Here is a 26,533-nt window from a genome sequence, read left to right as displayed (position 1 = left end):
TTTGATTCAAGATTTTTGTTTACGAGAGAAGCTACAAATAAAAGCTTATGGACAACTTAACCGGCTATATATTTATTCATACAAAAAAATTGTGAATTACTCTTAGTGAAACCAAAAAATTACGTTTGACAAGAAAAAATTGAAAACTACAAAACGACATCATTTCCATAAAACATAAACTTGTGTACGACGTCGTATTGATTTTTTAGTATTAAAAAGTTAACTTTAGCAACACAAAATTGAATGAGGCCAAACGTCGTCGTATAAATAATTCTATTCGACGTCGTTTGCCATGTTACCTAGGTTAACTTGGCTCTATAAAAGGATCATACTCACAGTTTTTAATGTCTTTATCATCTCCGTCGTATTGTTTCTTACTACAAAACAGCAAAAAAAACCCCATGAAAATTTGGGATTACTCGACCACGTCAATGAAGAAACTTCGAACCCGACTAAATTCAATTGCAAAAGGTATGTCCTGATAAAACATAGATAGCTTGAGATCTTTTACATTCATTCGATTTTATTTGAATTTTAAATATTTGCATTACTTTTTGATTTTCGATATTACTAAATACTTGTTCATGATCTTGTTAATTGTCTGATTGCTAGCTTGATGTTTATACTTTGTCTCACGAGTTTATAGTGAAAAGATAAAAAAAGTTCATATGTGGTAAAAATCATCTAAAGTTCATATAAAGCATCATAAAAAATCAGTGGATAAATGATATCATCTTTTTAGTTTGAAAATTATCCGAGATCGATGACCATCCAATAAGAAAGATGATATATGAAAGTTCTGGGTCTAGATCAAAATATTTTGATTTTTGCTATACATGATATTCATATCCGACTTGAATCTATTATCAAATTTATTTTCTTAAAGTATATATATGTGTGATTTAAAATATTAATTATGTTGTCCTTGATCATTTTTTAATTTATAAATATTTTTAACGTAACAAATTAATAAATATTTGATCAATTTATGATGTAATTTACGAGGAAGATATTGGGGATTGAGTTTGGGAAGACATATACAAAAATTAAAGTGAGATTGTGAGATCGTTCTCTCTTCTTATATAATAGATATAATCTTTAAAAAATGGAAAATAAAATATGTATTCAAATGTGTGGTTTGTCAATAGTAGGTGCTTACAAATTATTATATTTTTATCTACGTCCAACGACTCTAACGCCAGAATTGCTTTTACGCTTTCTCGCCATAACAACAACACACAATAGTGAAAGAATCAAACTTTGGGGAATAATAGAGATTAGAGAGATTAGAGAGTGTCTTAAGAACTAATTAACAATGTATGAGTAAGATTTGGAGAACGAATCTGAAAAAATAATGTAAAAGTTGAAGTGTGTAGAATCTGAGAGATAGTTCCCTCTTCTTTTATAATATATTGAAAATTCAAGAAAAAAAAATAAAAATAATAGTAATGTATCAAAGTGTGTTTTTTTCTTTCATTAATAGGTCTTTCTGGATATTTATCCTTTTATAGTACTGTATTCTATTCTAATATAAGTCTCTCATTGGTCTGAAATTTGAGATTATAGAAACAAATTATTTATTTCTTCTTTTTTGTAAATAAATTGGCATAATGTTTTTTTTTATAAACATTTGACTTTCACTAGAAATTTATATAATTAAATAGTAATTTATTATTCTACCATCCTATTCTACAAGTCAAATAAAAAACAATTCCGTCTATAAATTTTCTCTTTTTCCCTTTTTCTTCAGTTTACTATTTTATTATATAAATTTCTAGTCAATGTCAAATGTTTTTAAAAAAATCATTATGCCAATTTATTTACAAAAAAGAAGAAATAAATAATTTGTTTCTATAATCTCAAATTTTTGACCATTGAGAGCCTTATATTAGAATAGAATACAGTCCTATAAAAGGATAAATATCCAAAAAGACCAATTAATGAAAAAAAAAACACTTTGAATACATTACTTTTTGTGTTCCAAAAAAAGAATACATTACTTTTATTTTTATTTTATTTTTCTTGAATTGTCAATCTATTATAAAAGAAGAGAGAACGACCTCTCAGATTCCACACAACTCAACTTTTACATTATTTTCTTCAGATTCAGTTCTCCAAATCTTCCTCATACATTGTTAATTAGTTCTTTAGACAATCTCTAATAGATCTATTATTCCCCAAATTTCGATTAATTCTTTCACAATTGTGTACTGTTGTTATGGGGAAAAAGCGTAAAAGCAATATTGACGTTAGAGTCGTTGGACGTAGAATCTACGATTCAAAAAATGGCAAATCCTGCCACCAAGTAAAACTTTAATTTTGTGCTTTAAGACTTTGATCTTGTTTTGTATTAAAATCATAATAACGTTTTGTGTTTTTGTTTTGTAGTGTCGACAGAAGACTATGGACTTTGTTGCACCATGCAAGGCCACGAACAAAAATAACAAGACTTGTCCTATTAAGTTTTGTTACAAATGCTTATCAAACGGGTTCATTTTTATTTTATTTTATTTTCTTTAAATTCGATTATAATTATCTTAATTTCATGTGTATTATTTCTTGATTTTGAATGATAGGTATGCTGAGAATGCAGAAGAAGTAGTAAAGTTGGAGGATTGGTATGTCCTAGGTGTAGAGGCATATGCGTTTGCAGCGTCTGCATGTAAGTTGTAACACTATACATGTCTTTGAGATCATCAGAGCTATATGATATCAATGATATAAGAGAAGCTTATACTAAAAAAAAAAAAAAATGTTTGTGAGGATTTTACAGGAAAGCCAGAGGACTAAAACCCACTGGGATTTTGGTACATCAAGCTAGAGCTTGTGGATGGGCTTCAGTCTTTGAGCTTCTTCAAGTTGAAGGGCCTGACAAATTTGCTTACCAGAGGAAGCCAAAACTGGTACTGAAATAAAATCATACATACAAAATGAAAAATCATGTTCTTAGTGATCTTTAAGCTTACTTGATCAATATGGTTTATGTAGAGTGATGCTTCCAATGAAGCTAGTAGTAGTAGCACTAGTGAATCTGTTCCAGTGACATAAGTGGTTTCTAAAACAGATGTTGCCAAGAAGAAGAATAAAGTATTATGCAAGAGGACCATACTGAGACAGGATATTCAGTTGAAGGCTCTGCTTCCTCAGGGTACACGCTTGACTTGTGTATTAGGCATTGATATACCCACTGAAGAAGCTGCAAATGTATGCTAGCTTTTCGAGTTTTGCTCTGCCTTTGGAAAGGGGTGATAATATGCTCCCTTTAATTAGCTTGGAAACTAACACATGGTCTGTAATCTGATCCATTTCCTTAAAACATTTTGGATAGGTTCTTGGTTTAAAGGAAGGACAAGCTGAAACTGTTGTCAGTGAGCTGTTTGTATGTGGGCGGACCACAAGGAGTAACCAATGCTGCTCTATTATCGAGATGATGATTCAGTTGTTGGACTTAATATCACAAGATAGAGAGATGTATTAGTTGTTTTTGTTTGTTCATGTTTCTGATGTGTTATAATTTTTAATACAGGTCTTGGACTCTAAGTGCAACTGACAGCAGTTGGTTCACTGCTATTGGAGAGATAGTATTGGAGTCACAAGTTTTGAGAGATGATGAGTTCCCACCTGAAACTTTTGAAGCTGGTGTTGCTGAGTACGAGAAGATGGATCCATCAAGAAAGCTCAAGCTTCTAATTTTCCTATGTGATGAATCACTTAGCACACGGTACGTATGTGAATCTTTCTATGCTAATATTAGTTTATGCTTGGTTTTGAGATAAACTTATATGTGTGAAACTTTCTCAGGGCAATAAGGGAGTACATTAAAAGCCAAACAAAAGAGTGTGAAAAACAGAATAAAGAAGCTAAAGAAAAGGCTGCAACCACCAAGAAAAAGGTAATTTCTAAATTTATATATCAATCTCTTCCTTGTGCTAAAAGCTAGTTTTGTCTTTTATATAGGAGAAGCAACTTAAACAGAAGATGCAAGGTGATGTTGCCAAAGCCATTATGGAAAAAAATGGAGCTCCATTGTCCATTGAGGAACATAACTTAATTGTATCTCAAATAAGAGCTGAAGCTAATGAAGCTCACATGGAGATGATGGAAGCAAAAGGCATGACATATTGACACCCTTAAGGCTCCTTATATATGTTAATTGTCTAGCAAATGATGTTGTATTATATTTAATCTTTTCTCCCTTTGCAGCTATGCGTATATGTCATGCACGTAGAACTGAACCAATCATGAAGGATGATGATAATGGTCTTGTTCTTTGGAAGCTGAAGTGTTATGAAGAAGAAGAATCAAAGATTTTGCTTCAAGGTTTGTAATTTACTTACACTCTTTGTTTGTTTGTATTTCTTAGAAGTGTTTAGTAATTTAATCTCACTCTTTATATATATATGGCAGATTTAGGAGCATATGATAATTTATGGCGACTTGAAAGATGGTTAGCTTTGAAGCCTGAACAGACACCAGAGATAGAGAAATGTCTCTCTTACAAGAACAAGAGGTAAGTTATTCTCATTAAGAGGCTATGAATGATATTTGGATTTTTGTAATGTACAATTTAAACTAATTGCTGCTTTGTTTTGGTAGAAGAAGAGGATGATGTCTCTTCGGGGATGAGGATGCTGCTGATGATGATGATGCTGATGATGATGGTGGTTATGACTTCTGAAAATATATATATGTTTACCTATTTTTGCATGTGTTAGAAATTTAAAAAGAGACATCTAATTCCTCCACAAACTTAAGTGTTTTTTTAATCGTATTAATATTTAATACATAGAACTTTGTTATGCTATCACTATATAAACTTATTAAAAATTTGAATTTTCTACTTGAATAAAAAAAATCTGGTCTAAACTCACAATATTGATCAAGTAAGCAAATTGATCTTATATCACTATATACTCCTTACGTCAAGGCATTTTGATGTTATGGAGAATTAAAACTTGAGAGTTGAGCGTATATAAGCTCATCTTAGGGGATGTATTCGAAGTAGAATTTGAAGTGATTTGAGTTTTCTAGAGATTTTATATGATTAATTTTAAGGAAGTTCATATAATTTAATGTAAAATCTTTTCAAATCCCACCTAAAAATATGAGATTTAGATTTATGTATTTTTAACTAAGGAAATCCTCTCAAATCCTTCAAAAATCATTATAAATAAAATTTACAAACTATTTCCAACAACAATTGATTTTAATTAAGAGGGATTTTTAAATCATTAGTTCAATAACATCATATTTCATTAAACTTTTTAAATTCTTTATTGAATAACATATTATTTGTAAATCTTGCACAAATCACTTAAAATAACACTTTGAACACACCCCCTTAGTCTCATTGTAAAAACCACCATGGATCATCTTAAACTAATAGCAAAGTTTCTTCTTGTCAAAGTTCAAGTCTTTGTCATTTTATTCATTACTCTTAACTGAGTGAATCTCTTAATCCTATTGGAATATGCGAATTAAGGTTGTTGAGTGATTTAACATCCTTTACTCGTGCATTGATCGAATGCGTCAATTATCTCATTTGATTGAGTTTGTCACTCACCACATTTATCAACTATACCATCCCTTGATCAGCCCCGGCTCAACAATTTGGCATGCTCATGGGCAAAAAAATTTTTTTTGGCATTTTATCTAATCTATACTAAAGAGATTCAATTTTTTTGGGCCCAAAAAACATGTTTTAAAGATATATTTATACATAAATAGGCTTTTTCACAAAAGAAAAAACGAAAATGGATCATATTATATGGATCCAATATTATTTAGGTCTCCTATTTTACTATTTTACAACAAAAATGGGTCCTTTAATCTTAGAAATTTTTCTAAAAAGTATTCGGGCTGGCCATTGCCTCTGTGTCCACCCCTGTTCAGAATTAGCTCGTGAATTCCACCTTTCGCAAGTTTAGCTTGAAATCTCTTGATAATCTAATGATCTTGGAGCGACTATAATCTTGCATCACTGCCAAAAAAACTTATTAAACTAAGTAAACTGACAGAAATTTTTCTCTAAAGAGAGCCATTTCGGTACCGACGTACAATACGGGAAAATATAACATTTCATGCTTTTGTCTTTCTGGCAACATAATTAGCACATATATTGTTACAACGTTTTTGATGCCGAATACAAAAACTTAGGAAAGATTCATTTAAGAACCTAAATTAAGCTAACTTAACTGTAAATGTTTGTTATTCGATGAGATTATCTATCACAGCGATCAAATTTGAGCAATCTGTGATCTCTCAATGAAACATTCCATTGCACGAATAAGAGTTTCAAACTGTGTTTGGAGAGGAGATTAACCTTGACATACACTTTTTATTCCTAAAACCTCGTTTTAAATTTGTATATGTATAAACTCGTTTTAAGAGACACAAATTAAAACACCTAGTTTAATTTTCCTTAGTAACGTAAGTAACTTGAAATGATTATGATTGACGTAGGAACATGTATCACAAATAATTAGACTCCCAACAACTAGTTGCGTCTGAATTATTGTAATAATAATCTCTATGATAATAAAGAAAATTAAGTTTATCAAACAAGAAATGTAATTAGAGTCCATTATTATATTGTCCACCTTAGAAGAGGCAAAGAGCCATGCCCTTCACGGGATTATCACATGTCGACCGGTCTTCTTCCGTACATTACATGTTTTATTATAAAACATTTTATGATGTGGTTTGTAACACTTGGGGTTTATTTTCGAATTATTAATTTAAAACGATTATTATATCCAATTTTTGATTATTTAAATCTTTTGAATAATTTACAGATCCTACTACGAGAAGATGAACAAGCAAATAGACAAGCAAAGCTTCGGATACTTTTGTCTGGATCCGAGGGTTCGAGGTAATGCGATAAGTTTAATGGCATTGTCTCCTATATTTATCATACTGTATTATCATATCACTGGGAGTTTTATATGTCCACCCCACATAACTTGGTTACAACCCTTTTTTTTTAAATATAATAAATGGTACATCTCTAACCATTTTTCATATTTTTTTTACATATAATTAGTTACGTTGTATATATATGCAAAATATATTTAAGCGAGAAATATAGAATTTTCAAGAAGTTTTTCTTAAATTTGTTTTGGCTACTGTTGGATTGATAGTATATCAAAGACGGCAGTTCTATTTTTTTTTTTTTGTCAACCGATAGACAAAGTCTGTTTATGGCATTTTCTAGAAAAGACTTTCCGCTAAAAATAGTCAGTTGGGGGCCGAAATGCTCATATGAAAGAAATGATACTCACAGGTTTGTGTTTTCTTTGCAAGGAAGTCATCCCGGATATTGGATGGACGAAGGATGGAACAAATGCGGAAAGATAAAAAGCGAATCTTGACTGGAAGGAGGCCAGTTCCTGACGGCAGTTCTATTGTGACAAGTAGAAACTATCATAGAACAATATCAAAATTGAATAATTAGGTAAGTTTTGTAAAATTAATATACAAACTTAATGAGTTGACTTAAAGTCTCTAGCTAACATTCTCAAATTAAGCAACGACAAACAAAGGAAGGCACTTAAACTTTTTTAAATTAAAACTTAAAAGAGATAATTATGCTCACTAATCAGCAGCACTACGCAGATGTTTAATTAAAGTCTAAAGATAATATACAATCAACTTGAGGAGAACCTTTGGAAACTTGTTGGCCCGCCAGTCTTTGTGTGAACCTAATAATCACGTGCATCGTATCTAATCAATATTTCCAAATTATTATTAATACACATTCTTATACTAAACAAGTAATATATAACCCAACATGTAAATTACTTTACTCTATGTGTGCTAATTAACTGAACATTTTGGATATCTATCTTATTGGTATTTGTAATAAATAAATAAATGAACATCAACCAAACTCGAACTTGTAAATTAACAATTCGTCTTCAAACATATATGCAACAAGCGTAATTTTTTTTTGTAAGATGCCTAAATATATATACAAAAAACTACAAATACCAACATAAACAAGAAAAAAAATTATATATATACAATAATATATGTTTGTATGATGCCTATAAATATAATATCATGACGACTATTAATTCATTTCGGAATTGAAATATTAGATTTTTGATATCCAAAAATTCAAGATATAAAGGAGATATCGACTTATAAATATCGGATAATTTGTCCAATCCTTATTAAATCAGCCTTATCAAAATAAACATCCATCCAACAAAATGGGGTAATTGTGTCTCTTGATTTGTATTATACGTGTGTGAGAGCTTTCAGTCTTAAATAATTTTCAAAACATAAGTTTTCTCTATCTCTATATATGTAAATTAGCTATCGAATACTATAAAATGTTTCATATTTACAGCTGCCGACCAACAAAGAAAAAATCATTACATCGCTAGCTAGCTGGTTGACAACATATTTAATAAGATCACCGGACGATTGTTTTGGCAAGTAAGACTATTCAATGAATCAAGAGTTGCTATTTTGAGAACGAGCCAGAGTCATCTTTAGATCTTTTGGTTAATTAAGAGTTTAGAGATGTCATTTATAATGGATCCAACACATGATGACATTGACAGCTTCCAAAGTTATCAATTTACAAAAGAAAAGAACACAATGCGCGTGGGGCTGCTTAGATTCCTTTGTTATCTTGTTACTTCTTAGACATGTTTATATGGCATTACCCTTGGCCTTAATTAAGATAGAGAGAGAGAGACACTTTTTTGTAGTTTAGTTTCCAATATAAAATCTCAAGTTCTTTTTATAAAATTAAAAATAAATTTAAAAATTATTTAATACATGATGATAGAAAGTATGGGATACAGTCTCCTTGTTACTTATTTCTATTTCTTATCATCTATAATTGGTATGATGTATACATATATTTGTCTACCTACATAGTTTATATGGATGTAATGAATGTGACTATATAAGTCTAGCTCACTTTGTGCTAAGGCATCTCTTTCTCCTTCTCATTCATTCACAGACTCTTTCTCTCTCCCTAGATCTCTATCTATCTCTCTAGAGTTTCTTCCTTTAAAGAATCATGAAAGGCACCAAGAAGAAGACGCCATGCAGCAAAAAGCTTGGAGGGTACTTGAAAGAACAGAAGGGAAGGCTTTACATCATCAGAAGATGTGTGGTCATGCTCATTTGCTGGCATGACTAACTTGCCACTTATGTATATGTGCACATGCTTAGAGCTAGACAATATCTATGTTTCTAGTACAAACGGGTTTGATATTGAAGAAATGGATCGGATCTTTGTGGTTGTGGGGATATATATATTGGCGATGTGAGCGGATCGTTTGCAAGCTGGAGATCATATATATCTTCTCGAGTTGTTTCCACGATTATGAGTTAGGATAATAACTTTTTGAGTTTAGTTTAGAAAAGTTACAAGTAGCTAGGATCTTCTTTAATATATGTTAGTGTGTGATATAGAATAAGGAGAGACAAACTTATAATCGAAGTTTGTAAATGCTTACAGAGAGTAGTTGTTAGAGGAATCTCTTCGTCTCTAACTCAAGTCTTCCTTTGTTGTTATGGCATTTTTACTATAATAAATATTAACATTCCAAGTAAAAAATTGTAAAGAACAATAGTTAATCATTTGATGTAATCTCATCAAATTAAACAATGATTCTAAGTTTCTAACACATTTTAAAGTCCATATTCCGAAATTTGAATATACAAAATTTTGAATAGAATTTAATTTGGCATTTACGAGTATGTTAGAAATCGGCTATCAATCAGATCATATCTTGCTCCTATTTTTGAACCTTCAAGCACATGTATTTGTTTGGACCCATCCACTTAAATTCTATAGCAATATTATTAAAAGACACTGTTTCTCATTTGCATATATTCACATAAATATTTTTCCCCATCATTGACAGAATTAGAAAAAATGCATTTGGTAAAAATAAACAAGTCTTGATTTGTATAGGAAAAAAAAAAAAAAAAACGAGTCACTACTCACTAGTCATTACTGTTTTTGCATTGTGTCTTATTACCGAGTTTGGGTGATATGTAATGAAAATAATGCATAAGTTTCACATTCAGACGAAACTGACAAGATATTCAAGACTGACCAATGAGAACGTGCCAAAGGATACTCTTTGTGATGACAGCTTTTATGTCTGCCCACGGGCAAAGGCCAATGTTCTCAGACCCACATACCCATCAGATCGGATGGCCACTTCATCATCTCTTGTTTGTGTTTTGAATATGACCATAGTCCTTGCGATATATTTACTAGATTAGACATTTTTAGTCATAGTCACCATAAATCTTGGATCCAAAAAGGACGATTAGAATCGTTTTCTGGTCGATGGTTTAACTTTTTTTTTTCTTTTCTAGTAAGTAAGAGGTTCTCGGCCGATGCCTATACATCGATCATTGCAGTCACACGACCAAGGAGCTCTGTGGTAATGTAGTCTATCATGGTTTCAACAAACACCTGCATAGATATTATATAAACATATTATTTTGACCAAATCATAGATATATAGCAACGATGATTTACGTTTACCATGTTTTGTGTTCCGTTTGTATATGTTGGGACTGGATGAGATGGCTTGGTAAGCGTTGTGCTCTGGTGGTTCCAACTTTGCAAGGCTGAAATTTTTATGTTATCATAAACACTTCTTAAAGTTTGGTTTTATTTTTCTTTGCTTTCTTCTCTCAAGTTTTTTATTTTCTTATAAAATGAATCTTCTTTTGTGATAATCCGGTTGTGTGTGAATGCACATATTCATACCCAAAAAAAAATCTAAAATGTTTTTAATGAATAAAAAGAGATATTCGGATTTAAAAGGTAAGAGTTTCAAAACTAGTACTATTAATATATAAATCTGATTTTGTATCTAGGCTAATTATGGGTTTATGATCCAATAATCATTTGTTGGAAATGATCCAGTAATTTAGTTCTCCTTGCTTCTTCTAAAGTTCAAATTTTGGATCAGAATAGTGTAAGACTATTATTTTTACCCAAATGAGACAATTTCGTAAGGTCGACCATAGACCTCGAATAGTGAGATATGATCATCATCTTCAAACGAGCTTTCAACACTAATTCCTCTTGATGAAGAGTATAAACCTCAGTGCAAGATTGAAGCATGGACTTAAAAAATGTGAGTATGCTTTCATCATTGTATAAAAAAACTAATAATAATATATGTTTTTCAGGTCAGATTCGAATAATCAAACTAAAATTATAACAACTCATACGTACATATGTTATTCATGTACTTGCTCTTACTCAATATTCAAGAATCAATAGCATGGACAATTTAAAAATTCGAGACAGATCTAAAAATGGGAGTGGCTCTTCCAAATAAATTTGTCCACCCCTACTCATTGTGGAATCAGATCACAAAAATATTCGTTAATGGATCTTCCGAAGTGATAGACAAATTTACTACTCAAAGTGTCTCAGTAGCCCATCATTATATCCACACAGCCCATCTTCTACTGTTTTTATTTCTCCACTTTTCCATTTTCAGCCATTTTGTTAAATGATCATACTTTTTTACATGATTGTTTATGATAAAAATTATATTCGATGTTATATACACTCTAGATACTCTTAAAACAATTAAGCTTACAATTTTTGTAATGTAGATTTTGTATATGTTGTTGGCGATGTAAATTTGTTACCAATGTTAGAACTTAGAACTCTTAAGACGATTGCTTTCTAGAAGAGTATATATAAATGAATTTATATGAAATAAATTGGTATACCATAAGAGAGAACTAGCCAACTAGGTACATCTACTTTTACATATTAAAAAGACCTAGGTACATATTATAAAATAAATTTGATCATAGACTTGACTAAAATTATAAAGAGAATATGAAATGTTCGCATTAAAAAAGGCACAACCCTCTCCAGTCTCCAATGAAGACTCTCTCGTCTCCGCCATTTTAAAAGAACTCATTCTCCAATCTTCCCATCTACACATATTGGGATGACTTCACTATCTATACCTTCCTTACTTTTCTTTTTCTTTTCTTTCTCCTTGATATATACTTAATTAGTTCCATAATTCTTCAATTAGTTTGTTCATCTCCACTTGCTACTTTTCAAATCTACATTTTAGAGATTTTTTTCAATGTTTTTTTTAGAGATTTTTTTTCAATGTTTTTTTCTCTTGGATTTCTCAATCTAAGTTTCAATTTATATTCAGAGATTTATGTTTGTAGATGGCTTGTTTTTAGCAGTTTCTCTCTCACTGTCTCAAACACCTTCAAATCTTCTGGTTTACTTTATGATATAGATAAAATATATTCCTATTGCCTTAGCTTCAATCCTCTAAAAATCACAAAACCACTAATACTGTATATATGTTGCTTGTTCCAAAACCTAGGGGCTAAAATATTTTTACACAAATAATTAACTCTGCTCTCAAATTGTAGATAAAGTTTAGGCGATGAACATTTTCATAAATTGAAGTATCCAAAACCACAAATAAATTTATTAAAAATTAGGGTAGGAAAATAGTGTATAAATTAACAACAAAATAGAATCTATTCTTTCCCTTTATTTGACAGCGAATAGAATCTATTCTATAAACTTTAAAATCTAATAAACTCCAAACTCTAAAAATTAAAATACTAAATCCAAAAACTAAAATCTAACCCCCTAACTTGTACAAGGACATGTCCTCAACCCTAATCTTTAACCTTGAAAACCATTAAAAATTCTATATTTTCTCCATTTTTCTTAACTATTTCGACTTATGTTTTTTTTTAAATAAAAATTTTAAATTTAAATTTATCTTTTAATCCTTATATAACCACCATATTATCCTTATACTTTTGGATTAAGATTTCACCTCTGCCAAAAGATACTATTGGTTTCAATGGTTTTGCATAAAATATAGTGCATATTAATATTAGGTTCTGCCCACTGATCTATATATATAAGAACAACTCTTGACTAATAGCTAGGGACGTCAAAAGAAAAATTTGAAAACGACAAATCTTTTCACAATCTTCAAATCGTACGGGAAACCAACTCAGGTCACATTAAAGCTTTCTTTATTTTCTTCTTCTTTTAAAACAAAACCCTAAATATAAAAGATAATTACAATATCTTTACACATATATATGCACAGTATATTTTTTTCTTTCTTTCTCAATTTCCATGGATTGTACGAAGAAAAAAACTAGTAATAAAAACTGAAAAAAACCCTCTAGACAAAACAATAGCAGAACTTGTCTGAGATCCAGACAAAGTAAAAAAAAAAGAAACAGTGAGATTACTGTTTGAATTCAAGAACATCCATCGCCTTCAATCCTGACTCTCAAAGATTTTTATTATCGAAATGGAAACGAATCCCTTCAGATGTCGTCTTCTGTTGTTTGAATTATTATTTTTTGGACCAATTCTCTACTTTTTATGGGCCATCGTTTGTTCATTAGATTTTTTTGCCTTTACGGAGCACTCAATGCAAAGGTACGTATCTATATATCTACTTGTGTGTTTGTATGTATGTATACGTATAGTAAAAGTTTAATGCTATGATAGATACTAAAAATAGTTGAGTTTGAGGTTAATCACTCCCAATATATAAAGCTATCATAAACTAGATATTATATAGATCTAGAATTGGAAAACCCTAGAAAATTTGGTAAACCCTAAACTTGTTGTTGAGTGAGAAAGAAGAAGATAAGATATTTCTAAATCAGAACCTTAAATCTATCTTTCGCAAGCAGATCTTCAGTTAAGAGTTACAAAATCATGTCTTCTTCTTCATCACTGTACACTTAACCATTTTTGTTTACATCTCTCTCTATCGTGTAATATCTTTACAGCTTTTTTTTCTTTCTTTTCTTGATGTGAGAAAGAAACCGTACGCTTAGAGTCTCTGTCTCTCTTTCTTTTACCAGGATCTTTCTTTTTGATGATGTGAAAGTTATTGTTTTGTTTCTAAGAAAAAAGTCATTTTCTTGATAATTCTTGATTCTTGATTCTTGAAGCTTCTTAAGGTACGGTGAAGATGTCGTCTTCCAACAATGATTATAATGATGGTAACAACAATGGAGTATACCCTCTCTCACTTTACCTTTCTTCACTCTCTGGCCATCAAGACATCATCCGGAATCCTTACAATCAACAGTTAACAGCGTCTCCGGGACAAATGGTAACAGCAGTTCCTGAGTCTTTGATGGATTACATGGCCTTTAACTCAAACAATAATGCTGTGAATCAGCAAGGTTTCGAGCTTCCTGAGGTGTCGAGAGAAATCAAGAAGGTAGTCAAGAAGGACCGTCACAGCAAGATTCACACGGCACAAGGTCTTAGAGACAGGAGGGTAAGGCTTTCTATTGGTGTTGCTCGCCAATTCTTTGATCTCCAGGATATGTTGGGGTTTGATAAAGCAAGCAAAACGTTAGACTGGCTGCTCAAAAAATCGAAAAAAGCCATCAAAGAGGTTGTACAAGAAAAAAGACTCAACAATGATAATGATCAAGATTCTGGAGACAACGGAGGTGATGTAGAAGAAGAGATGGAGGAGGAGGAGGATGGCGATAAGAGCTTCGTGTATGGTTCGAGCCCCGAGTCTTGTGGGGAAAAATTGGTATGTGAGGTCAAGAAGGCAGATAAGAGAAAGAAGAAGGATGAGTTGAGGAACATCTCATCAAAGGGATCAAGGGCTAACACTAGAGGAAAAGCAAAAGAGGTAACAAGAGAGATGGCATATGATCATCTAGAAACCATATCAGATATCACACAATCTGAAACCATGGACTCATTCAAGAGGTCTTTATTCTCTAACGAAGGAGAAGACATGACACATTCTTTCTACAAGGAAACAATTGGAGAGTTTTATAATCAAGAATCTATCTTAACCAAGATGAAGATCAATATGCCGACGAATATGGATCAAAGTTACAATCAACATACTGGAGCTTTTATGTTGACAGATCAAGGTTCTAGCAGCAACTATAATACCATTGATCTGCCTCTTTTGGATTATAATTATGAGCAAAACCCTTTTGTTGACCAAACCTTTTGTGCAATCACCGACACAAACTTCCCTGGAGGTACAGTTAGGAGTTCAAAATTCTTTTTCTTGCCCAAATTATGATTCATATATGTTTGTCTATGCACTTGATGATATATGTTTCTTATAACTCTTTTTGTTCTGGCAGGGTTCCCATAATCTTGATATTTTCCAAGGACTATATAGGCATCATATATAAACATGTAAGCCAGAATAATACTTCATTCCTCTTGAATGTATATTATATATTAAGTATTGTAGTTATATGTGTTCTTTTGTAATATGTTATATTATCTTCTGAGCAAATGATCAAAATTTCTTTTTTAAGATTCAGTTTTGTGTACCTTGAAATATCTTAGCTACAATTTTCAATTGGTATCGTTACCTTTAAAGTATTTTTTTTGAGATGAAAAGGTTATCTATATCTGGAAATATCAGTCCAATTCAAGATTCATAATTCTATATATTAGGCACTACACACAAGATCGTCTTTAATATTAAGCCATTTTCGCAAATTGTTTCACATAGAGTTCCCATATAACTAGAATAAGCTTCTCAAACCCTAAATTTCATTAAAAACCACAAATTAAAAACAAATATATTATATATGTGATGATGAATACTAAGGAAAAGCAAAAGAGAAAACATAGAGATGGCCTATGATCCTCCAGAGACCTATATATATTTACACACATGCAATGCTTTATTGACTTACATTGAAATTGAAGTGAAACTGAACATTAGTGTATGCGAGTTGGGTTTTTGGAAAATTAAGAGGATTGTTAAAACCTTTACATTTAGTGGGATTTGTCTAATTAAGGCTAACATTAACTAATGGTGATGTTAGGTTAAACTCTTTTGCTTAGAGTTAGATCGATGCATTAAAGGATTGTGGGAAATTGAGTATGGTATTAGGTATTTGGAATTCAAGTACACGCCGATACATATGAACCAATATCATGAGATCTAAAATTAATTACAAACGAGAAATTGCTAATATTTGCAAAAGATTGATTTTGAGTTGAAAGTTGAAACCATATAAAACTTATGATTCAACACTTTCATATGAAGTTGTTCCAACCCGGTGTTTTAAAAGATAAAACGTTGTTAATAAGTATAAAATGATAGAAAATAACCTAATATGAATCATAAAATATAGTAAAAAAATGCAAATACATATCTAAAAAATCTAATAATTAAGTAAAAGGATAAGAATATAAACATAATTATGAAAAACTCATAAAATATCAACATACACAAACAAATAGAGAAAAATATATATTAATACATAATATACAAGAACTCTTCACCCACCACCACAAGCCTTCGAACACGTGAACATTGGTACGAACGTTTCAACTCTTGATGTTTCTCACTTAATTCTTCTATATCAGATTAAGTAAGAATCTGACTCACCGTAGTATCTAGACTTGCCTCATTGTTTATTCTTTCTTTTTATGTTCTTCAAAGCATGTACTGACATTAAAACCTAGACTTGCCTATAGGTCGCTGGATTAGTTAAGTACCTATGAATCAATTTACAATATTTAATCAACCAATACTGACTGGGAAGTGATTTACCTTCAAGATTTTGTTGCAAAGTTAAAGTAAAATTTTATTGTATAAAAATGTGATTTGTCAGATCCTATGAAGTTAACTCGCCGGAATAGCTAATTTTAATATTCACATTACATCTTTTCAACATGCCTTCGTTGGTTTGGTACCCATTTTTATTTTTATTTTATTATTAGTCTTTCTGACCTTTGATAGTAGCTTCACGTACGGCATCATAATCTTTAATTATATATAAAAAAAATTACAGAAAAGTCGAATTAGAAAATTTGCTTTCAAATCGACACCAAACCGAATAACAATAAAAATCAAACGAATTTTAAAATATTCTTATTCGAATTATTAAACTGAATTTGAATGAAATCGAAAATCGATCAGTACTATACCCGAAAAAACCAGAAATAAAACTGCGTATTCGAAAACAGTAGTTATATTTAGCTATAATTTTATATCCAAAAATATATGAAATAACCTAAATACCCAAAAATCTTATTTATATTTGTTAAAACTATATACTTTTAGCAAGATCTAACCAAAATTTTTTCAAAACTGGACAATTTTGTTTAGCCTTTTTAGCATAATCCAAACTAAACTAAACCAAATAGTAATAGTGAATACTAAATTCTCTTATTCGAATGATCAGAGAATCCAAACAAAAATTAAACAGTATTCGCTTTGAAACCCTAATACCCACACCTTGGAAGGCATCTTAGCCCTTTAACCCAAATAAAAACTCATCTTTATTTTTCTAAACGGGCTATAACATAACCTTAATGGGCTTTTAATTTGGGTTTAAACATAAGAGCCCATTAATATCAAACTTCGTCTTCTGTGTTCTTTTCTCACTTTGCTTGTCCCAAAAGTCGGAGAGGAAGAAGCTATACAAGAAGAAGAGAAACAAAGCAAGAAGGAAGAGAAAGAAGAAGGAAGTAAAAAATGGAGTCACAGAAGAAGATAGCTCATGAGATCGGTGGTATGAAGAATGATGCTCTTAGATTTGGTCTCCATGGCGTTAAGAGCGACATCATCGGATCTCACCCACTCGAATCCTCTTACGAATCTGTAAACACTATCTTCCCCGACTGAGTTTTTTTTCTTCTTCTTTTGTTTCTGTTTCGATCTGTTTTTGTTTTTCTCGGGAAAGTGAGAAATTAGCTTAAGGAAGGAAACTTAATTGTGTTTGCTTCTATCGTCTAATTAGTTGATTACTTTGTTTTGCAATTCGCTATTTTGGGTTTGATTCGAGATTCTTGAGTAGAAATTGCAGTGTTAGGTTTTCTAAATTGGCTGAATCCTAGGGTTTTTATTTGTTTGTTTAGGTTCCTACTCTCTCTCTATATTGAATCTGTTTGTTTATTCATCAATTGCCTTTATTGGTTTGGTTTCAGGAAAAGAAATCGAGAGAGGCGATAAAGAGGACGGTCATTGGGCATGCCTATGGGAGTGCACTTCCATTGAAGATGGATATGGATAGGCAAATCCTTTCAAGGTATGCGTTTTTTGTAATTGTAGTACTCTAGTAACCTAGAGAACTGATTCTGGTAAAACTACATGTGTTGTTCAGTGTATGTATTGATATTTAGTTATGTGTGAATCAATGCATTTGGGAAGCTAGTCTTTGGTGTTAAGTAAGATGCAGACACCTATAGGTCTCATTTGTTTTCGTTTTCATTGGGGACATGATAATTGTGTCATTTACTGGTATCTAGGTGTTTACTTGTGTTACTTGGTTGAAACTTGAAACTATTTATGTGTGCTTTGGGGACTATGGGGTTTAAAAGTGTTTGCGGAATGATCTTTCTGGTTGTTAATAGCACTTTGGAAAGCAACATATGATTGTACTGTTCTCATTCTATCCTTTTTCTTAATATATATATAGGTTTCAGAGACCTCCTGGACCAATTCCATCGTCAATGCTCGGTTTAGAAGTTTACACAGGAGCCGTGGATGACTTTGGTTTTGAGGATTACTTGAATGGTAAATTGCCCCTTACTCCTATTATGATTGTTTTTGAATGCTACATTCACTTGTTTGGGTAATTGGACACCAACTTGGTGGTATCTCAGTACTATGCACTAGCAGAAAACAATTTGATAAGATTCATTTTATGCTGCTGCTGACAGGGAGCAAGAAATTAATTTGCGATGCTGAATTTTCTTCAAAGCATCATCTTGTTTGTATTTCTATAGTTCATAGTCATGTTCTTGACACCAATTGGCTAGATTAATTAATAAAAAAGGGCCTACACATGTTATTGATTGTAAATTCGATATCAGTCATCTGAATCTATTATCTTCTTTCCTTGCAGATCCTCGAGAATCTGAGACATTCAAGCCGGTAGACTTCCACCACGGGATGGAAGTTCGTCTCGGCATCTCAAAGGGGCCGGTTGCTCCAAGTTTCATGTAAGGCCACCTCATGGTTGGTTTTTATCCGTTGCTATGTTATAGCTGTTGAACAATGGAATCAAGTGAGATCGTGTATGAACTTATTTCAACCATAGACTTCTTCTATCTTCTCTTGACCCAAGTTTGAAACCAGGATGAGACAACATGATCAGTTCTAGTATGTTAAGTTTTGTGAAACTAAAATGCCATGTTTTAGTTTGCAACGGCAATCGATCAACTGAACTGAGATATCGAGAGGAACTAAAAAAAAATCATGGAATTGACATAAATCGAGAATATGAACAACTCCAAATCAGAGCCGTTGGGTGGCCTTTCATTCATCTCTGGCAATATGTTTATCGAATGCAATAAGTAAATAGGTCCTATTGAATAGTTTGTTTGATGTGGAGCTGTCTCAATGAGCTCTAACAACAATGACTGTTAAAGCGACATTCTCTAGAAATGCTGGAAGTAACTTCAAATCCAAAATATAAGAAATGAAATGAAAATATATTCATCTAACTTTTATATTAAACACATCTCTACTCTATCTCATTTCATCCTTTTTCCATTTTATTATATGGAGTGAGCTTCACAACATATCCTTTTTATGAGCGAGTAACTTAGATAAAAATTCTTCTCTTGTCAACCAGTAATTTCTTAGATAAAAAGATAAAAAGGAGACATGTTTCCTTCAGCAACAAAACTGGAATCCCCAAAAATATATGATTATTGAATTTCTCAATAAAAAGATGCTTTTTGCTAACGTCTTTGTTTTTCTTGTCCCAAAGAAGAAGTAAAGAAAAGAATATAAGCATTAAGCAACGGTCACAAACACAAACACAAGATTGCATATTAGTAAAGAAGTAAGAGAGGCCCTCACCTCACACCTCACGACCGCTTTGAACTCGAACGTTCTTCTCACGTATCCCCCACTAACACTCCATTACCACACATTCTTCACTTATTACTTTCATTTATTTTCTTATCATCCTCCTCCTTTTTTTACTCTTTTTTTTTTCAAGTCTCTCTTACCAAAATTGATATTTCACAATTTTGCTTTCCAAACAGAAAAAATCTATATTCTTGATGAGAGTATGCACCACACCATCATGGTCATCTAGAAGTAATTGGAGGTGCGAGTCGAATTTAATATGTGGCACAAAGACGGCGGCAGCCAACGACTCACTTTATTTTTATTATCAGCTTTATTTGCATGTCTCCATCCAAAAATTTCAAGTTTGTGGGCTAGCAATATCTTCCAAATGAACCGGTTTTAATTTCGTATTACATTGATTCAGCTGGTTTTTTATTATTGAAAAACTACATAAAGGGTCTCTGTTTCAACATTAGACTAAATAATTTTTTTAATATTTAATTATAATTTATAAATATAAAATTTGAAATTGAGAAACCTGCTGATGTACTTACTACTAAAAAGGCAAAATAAGAGTATCATTAATACTAGGAAGCCAAAAAATGAATCAAAGAAAAGAACAAGACAGAGTTAAAGACTTAAGAGCACAATAATGGGAGCACGTGGAGACAGAACACATATGCTTGCTTCTATCCAAACACTACAGCAGCATCCATATGCACTAATAGCCTGCAAACTTAAAACAGCTCTTTAAGCCACCTTCTTGATCTTTCTTCTTTTACTCTTATATTCCACTTTATTCCTTTTTCCGTATTATCCACATTCCAAATTGTACATCTTTAAAATAAAAATAAAAATTATAATCACACCATAATTGACTTTTAAGTAAAAGAAACTTATTGTAAAATTTAGTTGCCTGTTTTTTTTTAATATGATTTTACTGACAATTTCTATGATAATTATGAAAATTCAATACTTACTACTTTATTTTGATAATTTGCTGTTTTAAACGATGATCACATTCTCACTATTACCAATTAATTTTCTTCACGCAAATACACTCATTTTGACCATTATATTTAGGGAATCGTTATAATAATATTTAATCAACATTTTAAGTACACACACTTTCACAAACTATAAATGCATTATATACGGATTACTATTTGCAATTAACGCAGTCAAAAGAATCTTTAATTAATTTAACTACTTTAAAAGGGTAGTTTCGTCTTAAAAAAGATCCACACTTATCACAACGCATAACCGTTGTAATGACCTCAACAAATTCCAAATATACCCTTAAGGAACGTTCGAGCAAATCTCTAAGACGGCGGCCATAAATGTAAATAAAGTTTAAATTAGGGTCCACTTTTATAATATATATAAAAAAGAAAAAAAAAAAAAAGGGAAGAACGTGAACGATCCGCGCGAGCCACACAAAAAAGGTTCCACCAGCACAGAGAAGAGAGAGAGAGAGAGAGAGGTTGCTTAAGAGACGTTGTCGGACTTCAAACCTGTTTCGGTACCGGAATTTAGGAACTCCGTTCAAATCCGGAGCCATCTAGAAAAAAGAAGATAAAAAGCTTTTAACTTTTTTTTTTTGTTTCTATCCCATTATTTGGAGAATTCTCAGAGAGAAACAGAGAGAGAGAGAGAGAGTGAAGTCAGAGGGTTTTTTTTTTATCTGGGTTTCGGATTTTGGTATCTGGGTTTTGGATTTCTCGAGTTCAATTTCGGAATTGGGTAAGAAAGTTAGGGTTTTTTTTTTGTTTCTTTTTTTGCGAAATTGTGAGGGATGACCACGCCGTTGAAGGTGTGGCAACGTTGGTCTACGCCAACGAAAGCGACGAATCCAGATTCGAACGGGTCTAGTCACGGAAAGGGTTTAGACATGGTGACCCCAGTTTCGGGTCGGGTTAGTGAGATCCAGTTCGATGATCCAAGGATTTTGCCTGAGAAAATTTCAGAGCTTGAGAAAGAGGTGTGCTTTTTTTTTGTTTTCTTCTCTTGACTTTTTTTGTTTTCTTACAGTTGGGGTTATTAAATGTCTTATGGTTTTATAGCTAATGGAAATGGTTTCCTCTAATTCGCTTTGTCGCTTGTGAATTAAATCAGCTTTACTCTTTTCAAGATTTGCCACTATAGTTCAAGAATCTTTAAGAATGTTATGGAGGTGGAATTATTTACTATGAATTGTATTGTTGGATCTTTTAAGTTTAGGCAACTCATGTTTGTGTTGTTACAGCTTTTTGAATACCAACACAATATGGGTCTTCTTCTGATTGAGCAAAAGGAGTGGAGTTCTAAATATGAAGAGCTTCAACATGATTTTGAAGAGGCGAATGAGTGTCTTAAGCGGGAACGTAATGCGCATCTAATTGCTATAGCTGATGTTGAGAAGCGGGAAGAAGGGTTGAGGAAAGCTTTGGGGATTGAAAAGCAATGTGCACTTGATGTAAGATTCTGTTTTGTTCGAGTTTCTAATCACTTCTTTAAGCACACATATGGTTTCCTTAATACATAATGTCAATATGCTTATAACTGTTTTCTCTAATTGAAATACTTTTTTTTTTTTTACCATAAGTATCTTCTTAGTACATATAAGCTGTCTCACACCCTTAAAACTTTTGCAGCTGGAGAAGGCTCTGCGAGAACTACGCTCTGAAAACGCAGAGATCAAATTTACAGCTGATTCAAAGTTGACTGAGGCTAATGCATTGGTAAGAAGCGTAGAAGAAAAATCTCTTGAAGTTGAGGCAAAGCTGCGTGCTGTCGATGCAAGACTTGCTGAAGTTAGTAGAAAGAGTTCAGAGGTGGAGAGGAAGGCAAAGGAAGTGGAAGCTCGAGAAAGTTCTCTTCAAAGGGAGCGATTTTCCTACATTGCTGAGTACGTACTGGACTTCTTCGTTGTGCCTTTTTATATGTTGAATTATTTATCTTTGTGTCATTCGTTGCTTCTTTTTGGGGGATAACTCAACTTGTTTTATTTTTTTTCTAAAATATTTTCAGACGAGAAGCTGACGAGGCAACTTTGTCAAAGCAGAGGGAGGACTTGCGGGAATGGGAAAGAAAGTTGCAAGAAGGAGAAGAAAGAGTTTCTAAATCTCAAATGATTGTAAAACAGAGAGAGGATAGGGCAAATGATAACGATAAGATTATCAAGCAAAGGGGAAAAGAACTGGAAGAGGCTCAAAAGAAGATTGATGCTGCTAACCTTGCTGTCAAGAAATTGGAAGATGATGTCAGCTTGAGGATAAAAAATCTTGCTTTAATGGAGCAAGTAAGAAGCTCCTATTTCCTTGTGCGATTTTTATGATTTCAAGTGCTTTGGAATCCTTTTTATTTACATATTTCCTCTATATGCAGGAAACCGATGTGTTAAAGAAATCCATTGAGACAAAAGCGCAAGAGCTACAAGCTCTGCAAGAGAAACTGGAAGCCAGAGAAAAGGCAAGCCCTCTGTCCCTCACTATCTCTCTGTCCGGACAAGTATATATATATATATATATTTCTGTGTCGAGACGTGGATAAAATCTGATGCTAAGTATATCCTCTGAGCCTAGGTTTCTGGGAAGAAAAAGTTATAATTTTCCATCTCAATTTTGCTTATTCGCAATTGTTTCATACTCTATCATTTTTCTTTCCCAATATTTCTTTATCTGTAGCAGTAAACTATTTTATTCCGAATATCACTTGATTATTACACGTGTGAATTTTAGGTGTTAACTGTTCAATGTTGGCTAATTGGCAGATGGCAGTTCAGCAACTAATTGATGAACACAAAGCTAAATTGGATGCAACACAGCGTGAATTTGAGTTGGAAATGGAGGAGAAAAGAAAATTAGTTGATGACAGCTTGAAGAGCAAGGTTGTAGAAGTGGAAAAGAGGGAGGCTGAGTGGAAGCACATGGAGGAGAAAGTTGTTAAACGTGAACAAGCATTAGAGAGAAAACTTGAGAAGCATAAGGAAAAAGAAAAAGATTTTGATGCAAGACTGAAAGGCATAAATGGCAGAGAGAAAGTCTTGAAAAGCGAGGAGAAGGCATTGGAAACTGAGAAGAGAAAACTACTTGAGGATAAGGAAATTATTCTTAATCTTAAAACTGAAGTCGAGAAGATAAAGGCTGAAAATGAGGTTCAGCTATCAGAAATTCAAAAAGAGAAGGAGAGGCTTAGAGTTACGGAGGAGGAGAGGTCGGAGTATCTTCGTCTGCAAACCGAATTAAAGGAGCAAATAGAAAAGTGCAGGTCTCAACAGGAGCTTCTTCTTAAAGAGGCTGAGGATCTGAAGTCCCAAAGAGAAAGTTTTGAGAAAGAATGGGAAGAGCTTGATGAGAGGAAAGCTAAGATCGAGAATGAACTAAAGAATATAACTGACCAGAAGGAAAAACTAGAGAGACAGAATCACTTGGAAGAAGAAAGACTGAAAAAAGAAAAGCAGGCAGCAAATGAGAACATGCAAAGGGAGCTAGAAGCACTTGAAGTAGCAAAGGCTTCATTTGCAGAGACTATGGAGCATGAGCGATCAATGCTCTCCAAAAAGGCTGAGAGCGAACGAAGTCAACTGCTTCATGAGATTGAAATGCGTAATGGGAAACTTGAGTCTGATATGCAGGCTAAACTGGAAGAAAGAGAAAGGGAATTGCAAGCGAAAGAGAAGCTTTTTGAGGAAGAGAGGGAGAAGGACTTGAGCAATATCAATTACCTAAGAGACATAGCCAGCAAAGAAATGGCAGACATGAAGAATGAAAGACACAGAATAGTGAAAGAAAAGCTAGAAGTTGATGCTAGTAAAAATCATCTTGAAGAGCAGCAGACAGAAATCCGGAAAGATGTTGAAGACCTTGTTGCCTTAACCAAGAAACTGAAGGAACAGAGGGAACAATTCATTAGTGAGAGAAGTCGTTTCCTTTCTTCCATGGAAAGTAATAGGAATTGCAATCCGTGTGGCGAACTTCTTCATGAGCTCGTACTTCCTGAAATTGATAACGTGGAAATGCCCAATATGTCAAAACTGGCCAATATTCTTGATAATGAAGTACCAAGGCAAGAGATTAGGGATATATCCCCAACTGCTGCTGGCTTAGGATTGCCAGTTGCTGGTGGGACGGTGTCATGGCTCCGAAAATGTACTTCAAAGATTCTTAAGCTGTCCCCTATAAAAATGGCAGAACCCTCTGTTACTTGGAATTTGGCTGATCAAGAACAACCTGCTGACCAAGCTAACGTGAACAGTGGGCCATCAAGTACGCCTCAGGCAGTGACGAACTCCTTTGATGTTCAAAAGGCCGAATCTGAAACTGGCACAAAAGAAGTCGAAGTCACCAATGTAAACTCGGACGGTGATCAAAGCAACATCAACAGCAAGGCTCAAGAAGTTGCTTCAGATTCTTTGTCCAATCAAAATGCAGATGGTCAATCACGCATGAGAGGGAAAGCGAAAGCCAGAACCAGAAGAACACGCTCTGTCAAAGATGTTGTTGAAGACGCTAAAGCTATATATGGAGAATCTATAGACCTATGTGAACCCAATGATTCAACAGAAAATATTGAAGCAAATGATGGAAGCATGGGTGAACCTGGTCGTTCTGATAGAGCAACTTCAAAGAATGGACGGAAACGTGGGCGTGTGGGTTCTTTGAGAACTTGTACTACTGAGCAGGATGGTAACGAGAGTGATGGAAAATCAGATAGTGTCACCGGAGGAGCACAACAGCGGAAGAGGCGGCAAAAGGTTGCATCAGAACAACAAGGAGAAGTGGTGGGACAAAGATATAATCTTAGGCGACCTAGAAGGTTAGTTCAAAGCCCATTTAGTTTCAAACACAGTCCCTGAGGATAATGTGTTAGAGCTGTCTGTTCATGCCTTTATTCAGTCTGTTTAACAAAGGTTTCACTTTTGGGTTTATTAGGGTAACTGGAGAAACCACACTTAGTAAGAAGCACAACGAGACTAGTGGAGCTCAACAAGACGAGGGGGTTTACTGTGCTCAAACCACTGTGGAAGCATCAGTAGGCGTTGCCGTAAGTGATAATGGAGTAAGCACGAATGTGGTGCAGGTAATATGCTCTCTCAACTTAGCTGGATTTTTTGTTTTTTTCCCCTTCTTTCGATTCTCTATCTTGACAAATCTGTTTCTTTCAATTTTCCGTTTTAATAGCATGAAGACACAGCAGACTCTCAGGATACAGATGCTGGTTCGCCCAAAAGAACAGGTGAGAGTGAGGCAATGAGCGAAGATGTGCACAAGACACCCCAAAGGGCTGACTCGGATGGTGAAGATGATGAATCAGATGCAGAACATCCCGGGAAAGTCTCCATGGGAAAGAAGCTTTGGACTTTCTTGACGACGTAGCCCAACCTTTGATCAGAGGATGTAGTTTGGTCTGGCCTATGATGATGAAGAGCTAATCTTCTTCTGTTGACAATATTAGTGTTTCGCTTGTTCATCTTTAGCTACGTAGGAAGCTTGTGTTAATTTCGTTTCGATATTTTTTTTCACCATAATGCAGTGTTTTCTCTCTAGCTTTTGTACCACTTAGTTGTTATCTTGTTAAAGAGGATCCTTCAAGAATTCTCAATTCTTTTGGTATGTTTTAGATGAATGATTTGTTTATTTTATGAGAGTGGTCTACTTGTAACCCACAAAGTCTTTTCTACATCTGTCTTGTTGCCAATTGAAACGACTTAA

The 26,533-nt window shown here is 33.2% G+C and overlaps 5 protein-coding genes across 5 annotated transcripts; all 5 read left to right on the top strand.

Moving 5' to 3' along the window:
- Positions 1–367: 367 nt before the first annotated feature.
- On the top strand, positions 368–4,653 carry LOC17894491. Its single transcript, XM_023788039.1, is given in 13 exon segments — positions 368–471; positions 2,389–2,489; positions 2,577–2,617; positions 2,620–2,662; positions 2,774–2,903; positions 2,989–3,255; positions 3,329–3,471; positions 3,527–3,721; positions 3,802–3,892; positions 3,958–4,111; positions 4,204–4,320; positions 4,408–4,510; positions 4,597–4,653. Coding segments are annotated over 12 exon segments (1,383 nt in total). The 5' UTR covers positions 368–471; positions 2,389–2,403; the 3' UTR covers positions 4,610–4,653.
- A 4,301-nt stretch (positions 4,654–8,954) lies between these two features.
- LOC111832026 lies at positions 8,955–9,537 on the top strand. The gene has a single exon (XM_023788128.1). It carries the CDS (start codon positions 9,038–9,040, stop codon positions 9,158–9,160), a length of 123 nt encoding a protein of 40 aa, XP_023643896.1. The 5' UTR covers positions 8,955–9,037; the 3' UTR covers positions 9,161–9,537.
- A 4,460-nt stretch (positions 9,538–13,997) lies between these two features.
- On the top strand, positions 13,998–15,089 carry LOC17895781 (transcription factor TCP1). Its single transcript, XM_023788519.1, has one exon. It carries the CDS (start codon positions 13,998–14,000, stop codon positions 15,087–15,089), a length of 1,092 nt encoding a protein of 363 aa, XP_023644287.1.
- A 2,350-nt stretch (positions 15,090–17,439) lies between these two features.
- LOC17894722 (cyclin-B1-2) lies at positions 17,440–19,163 on the top strand. The gene is made up of 4 exons (XM_006300507.2): positions 17,440–17,639; positions 17,966–18,066; positions 18,457–18,554; positions 18,886–19,163. The coding sequence occupies exons 1-4, from the start codon at positions 17,514–17,516 to the stop codon at positions 18,984–18,986; spliced, it is 426 nt and encodes a 141-aa protein (XP_006300569.1). The 5' UTR covers positions 17,440–17,513; the 3' UTR covers positions 18,987–19,163.
- A 2,122-nt stretch (positions 19,164–21,285) lies between these two features.
- Positions 21,286–26,503, top strand: LOC17895314 (protein CROWDED NUCLEI 1). Its single transcript, XM_006300237.2, has 8 exons — positions 21,286–21,822; positions 22,087–22,296; positions 22,475–22,728; positions 22,851–23,121; positions 23,208–23,291; positions 23,593–25,637; positions 25,754–25,901; positions 26,003–26,503. The coding sequence occupies exons 1-8, from the start codon at positions 21,637–21,639 to the stop codon at positions 26,195–26,197; spliced, it is 3,393 nt and encodes a 1,130-aa protein (XP_006300299.1). The 5' UTR covers positions 21,286–21,636; the 3' UTR covers positions 26,198–26,503.
- The last annotated feature ends 30 nt before the right edge of the window (positions 26,504–26,533 follow it).

Source organism: Capsella rubella, unplaced genomic scaffold, assembly GCF_000375325.1.
Source record: "Capsella rubella cultivar Monte Gargano unplaced genomic scaffold, Caprub1_0 scaffold_2, whole genome shotgun sequence".
NCBI lineage: Eukaryota > Viridiplantae > Streptophyta > Magnoliopsida > Brassicales > Brassicaceae > Capsella > Capsella rubella.
This window is presented reverse-complemented; position numbering and strand designations above follow the sequence as displayed.

Bases quoted from the DNA above. Each gene is read 5' to 3' on its own strand.
- LOC17894722 (XM_006300507.2), top strand. From the start codon at position 17,514: ATGGAGTCACAGAAGAAGATAGCTCATGAGATCGGTGGTATGAAGAAT. The intron at 17,640-17,965 runs GTAAACACTATC...GTTTGGTTTCAG, and splicing joins TCGAATCCTCTTACGAATCT to GAAAAGAAATCGAGAGAGGC. The intron at 18,067-18,456 runs GTATGCGTTTTT...ATATATATATAG, and splicing joins GATAGGCAAATCCTTTCAAG to GTTTCAGAGACCTCCTGGAC.
- LOC17895781 (XM_023788519.1), top strand. From the start codon at position 13,998: ATGTCGTCTTCCAACAATGATTATAATGATGGTAACAACAATGGAGTA.
- LOC17895314 (XM_006300237.2), top strand. From the start codon at position 21,637: ATGACCACGCCGTTGAAGGTGTGGCAACGTTGGTCTACGCCAACGAAA. The intron at 22,729-22,850 runs GTACGTACTGGA...AAATATTTTCAG, and splicing joins CGATTTTCCTACATTGCTGA to ACGAGAAGCTGACGAGGCAA. The intron at 25,902-26,002 runs GTAATATGCTCT...CCGTTTTAATAG, and splicing joins TAAGCACGAATGTGGTGCAG to CATGAAGACACAGCAGACTC.
- LOC111832026 (XM_023788128.1), top strand. From the start codon at position 9,038: ATGAAAGGCACCAAGAAGAAGACGCCATGCAGCAAAAAGCTTGGAGGG.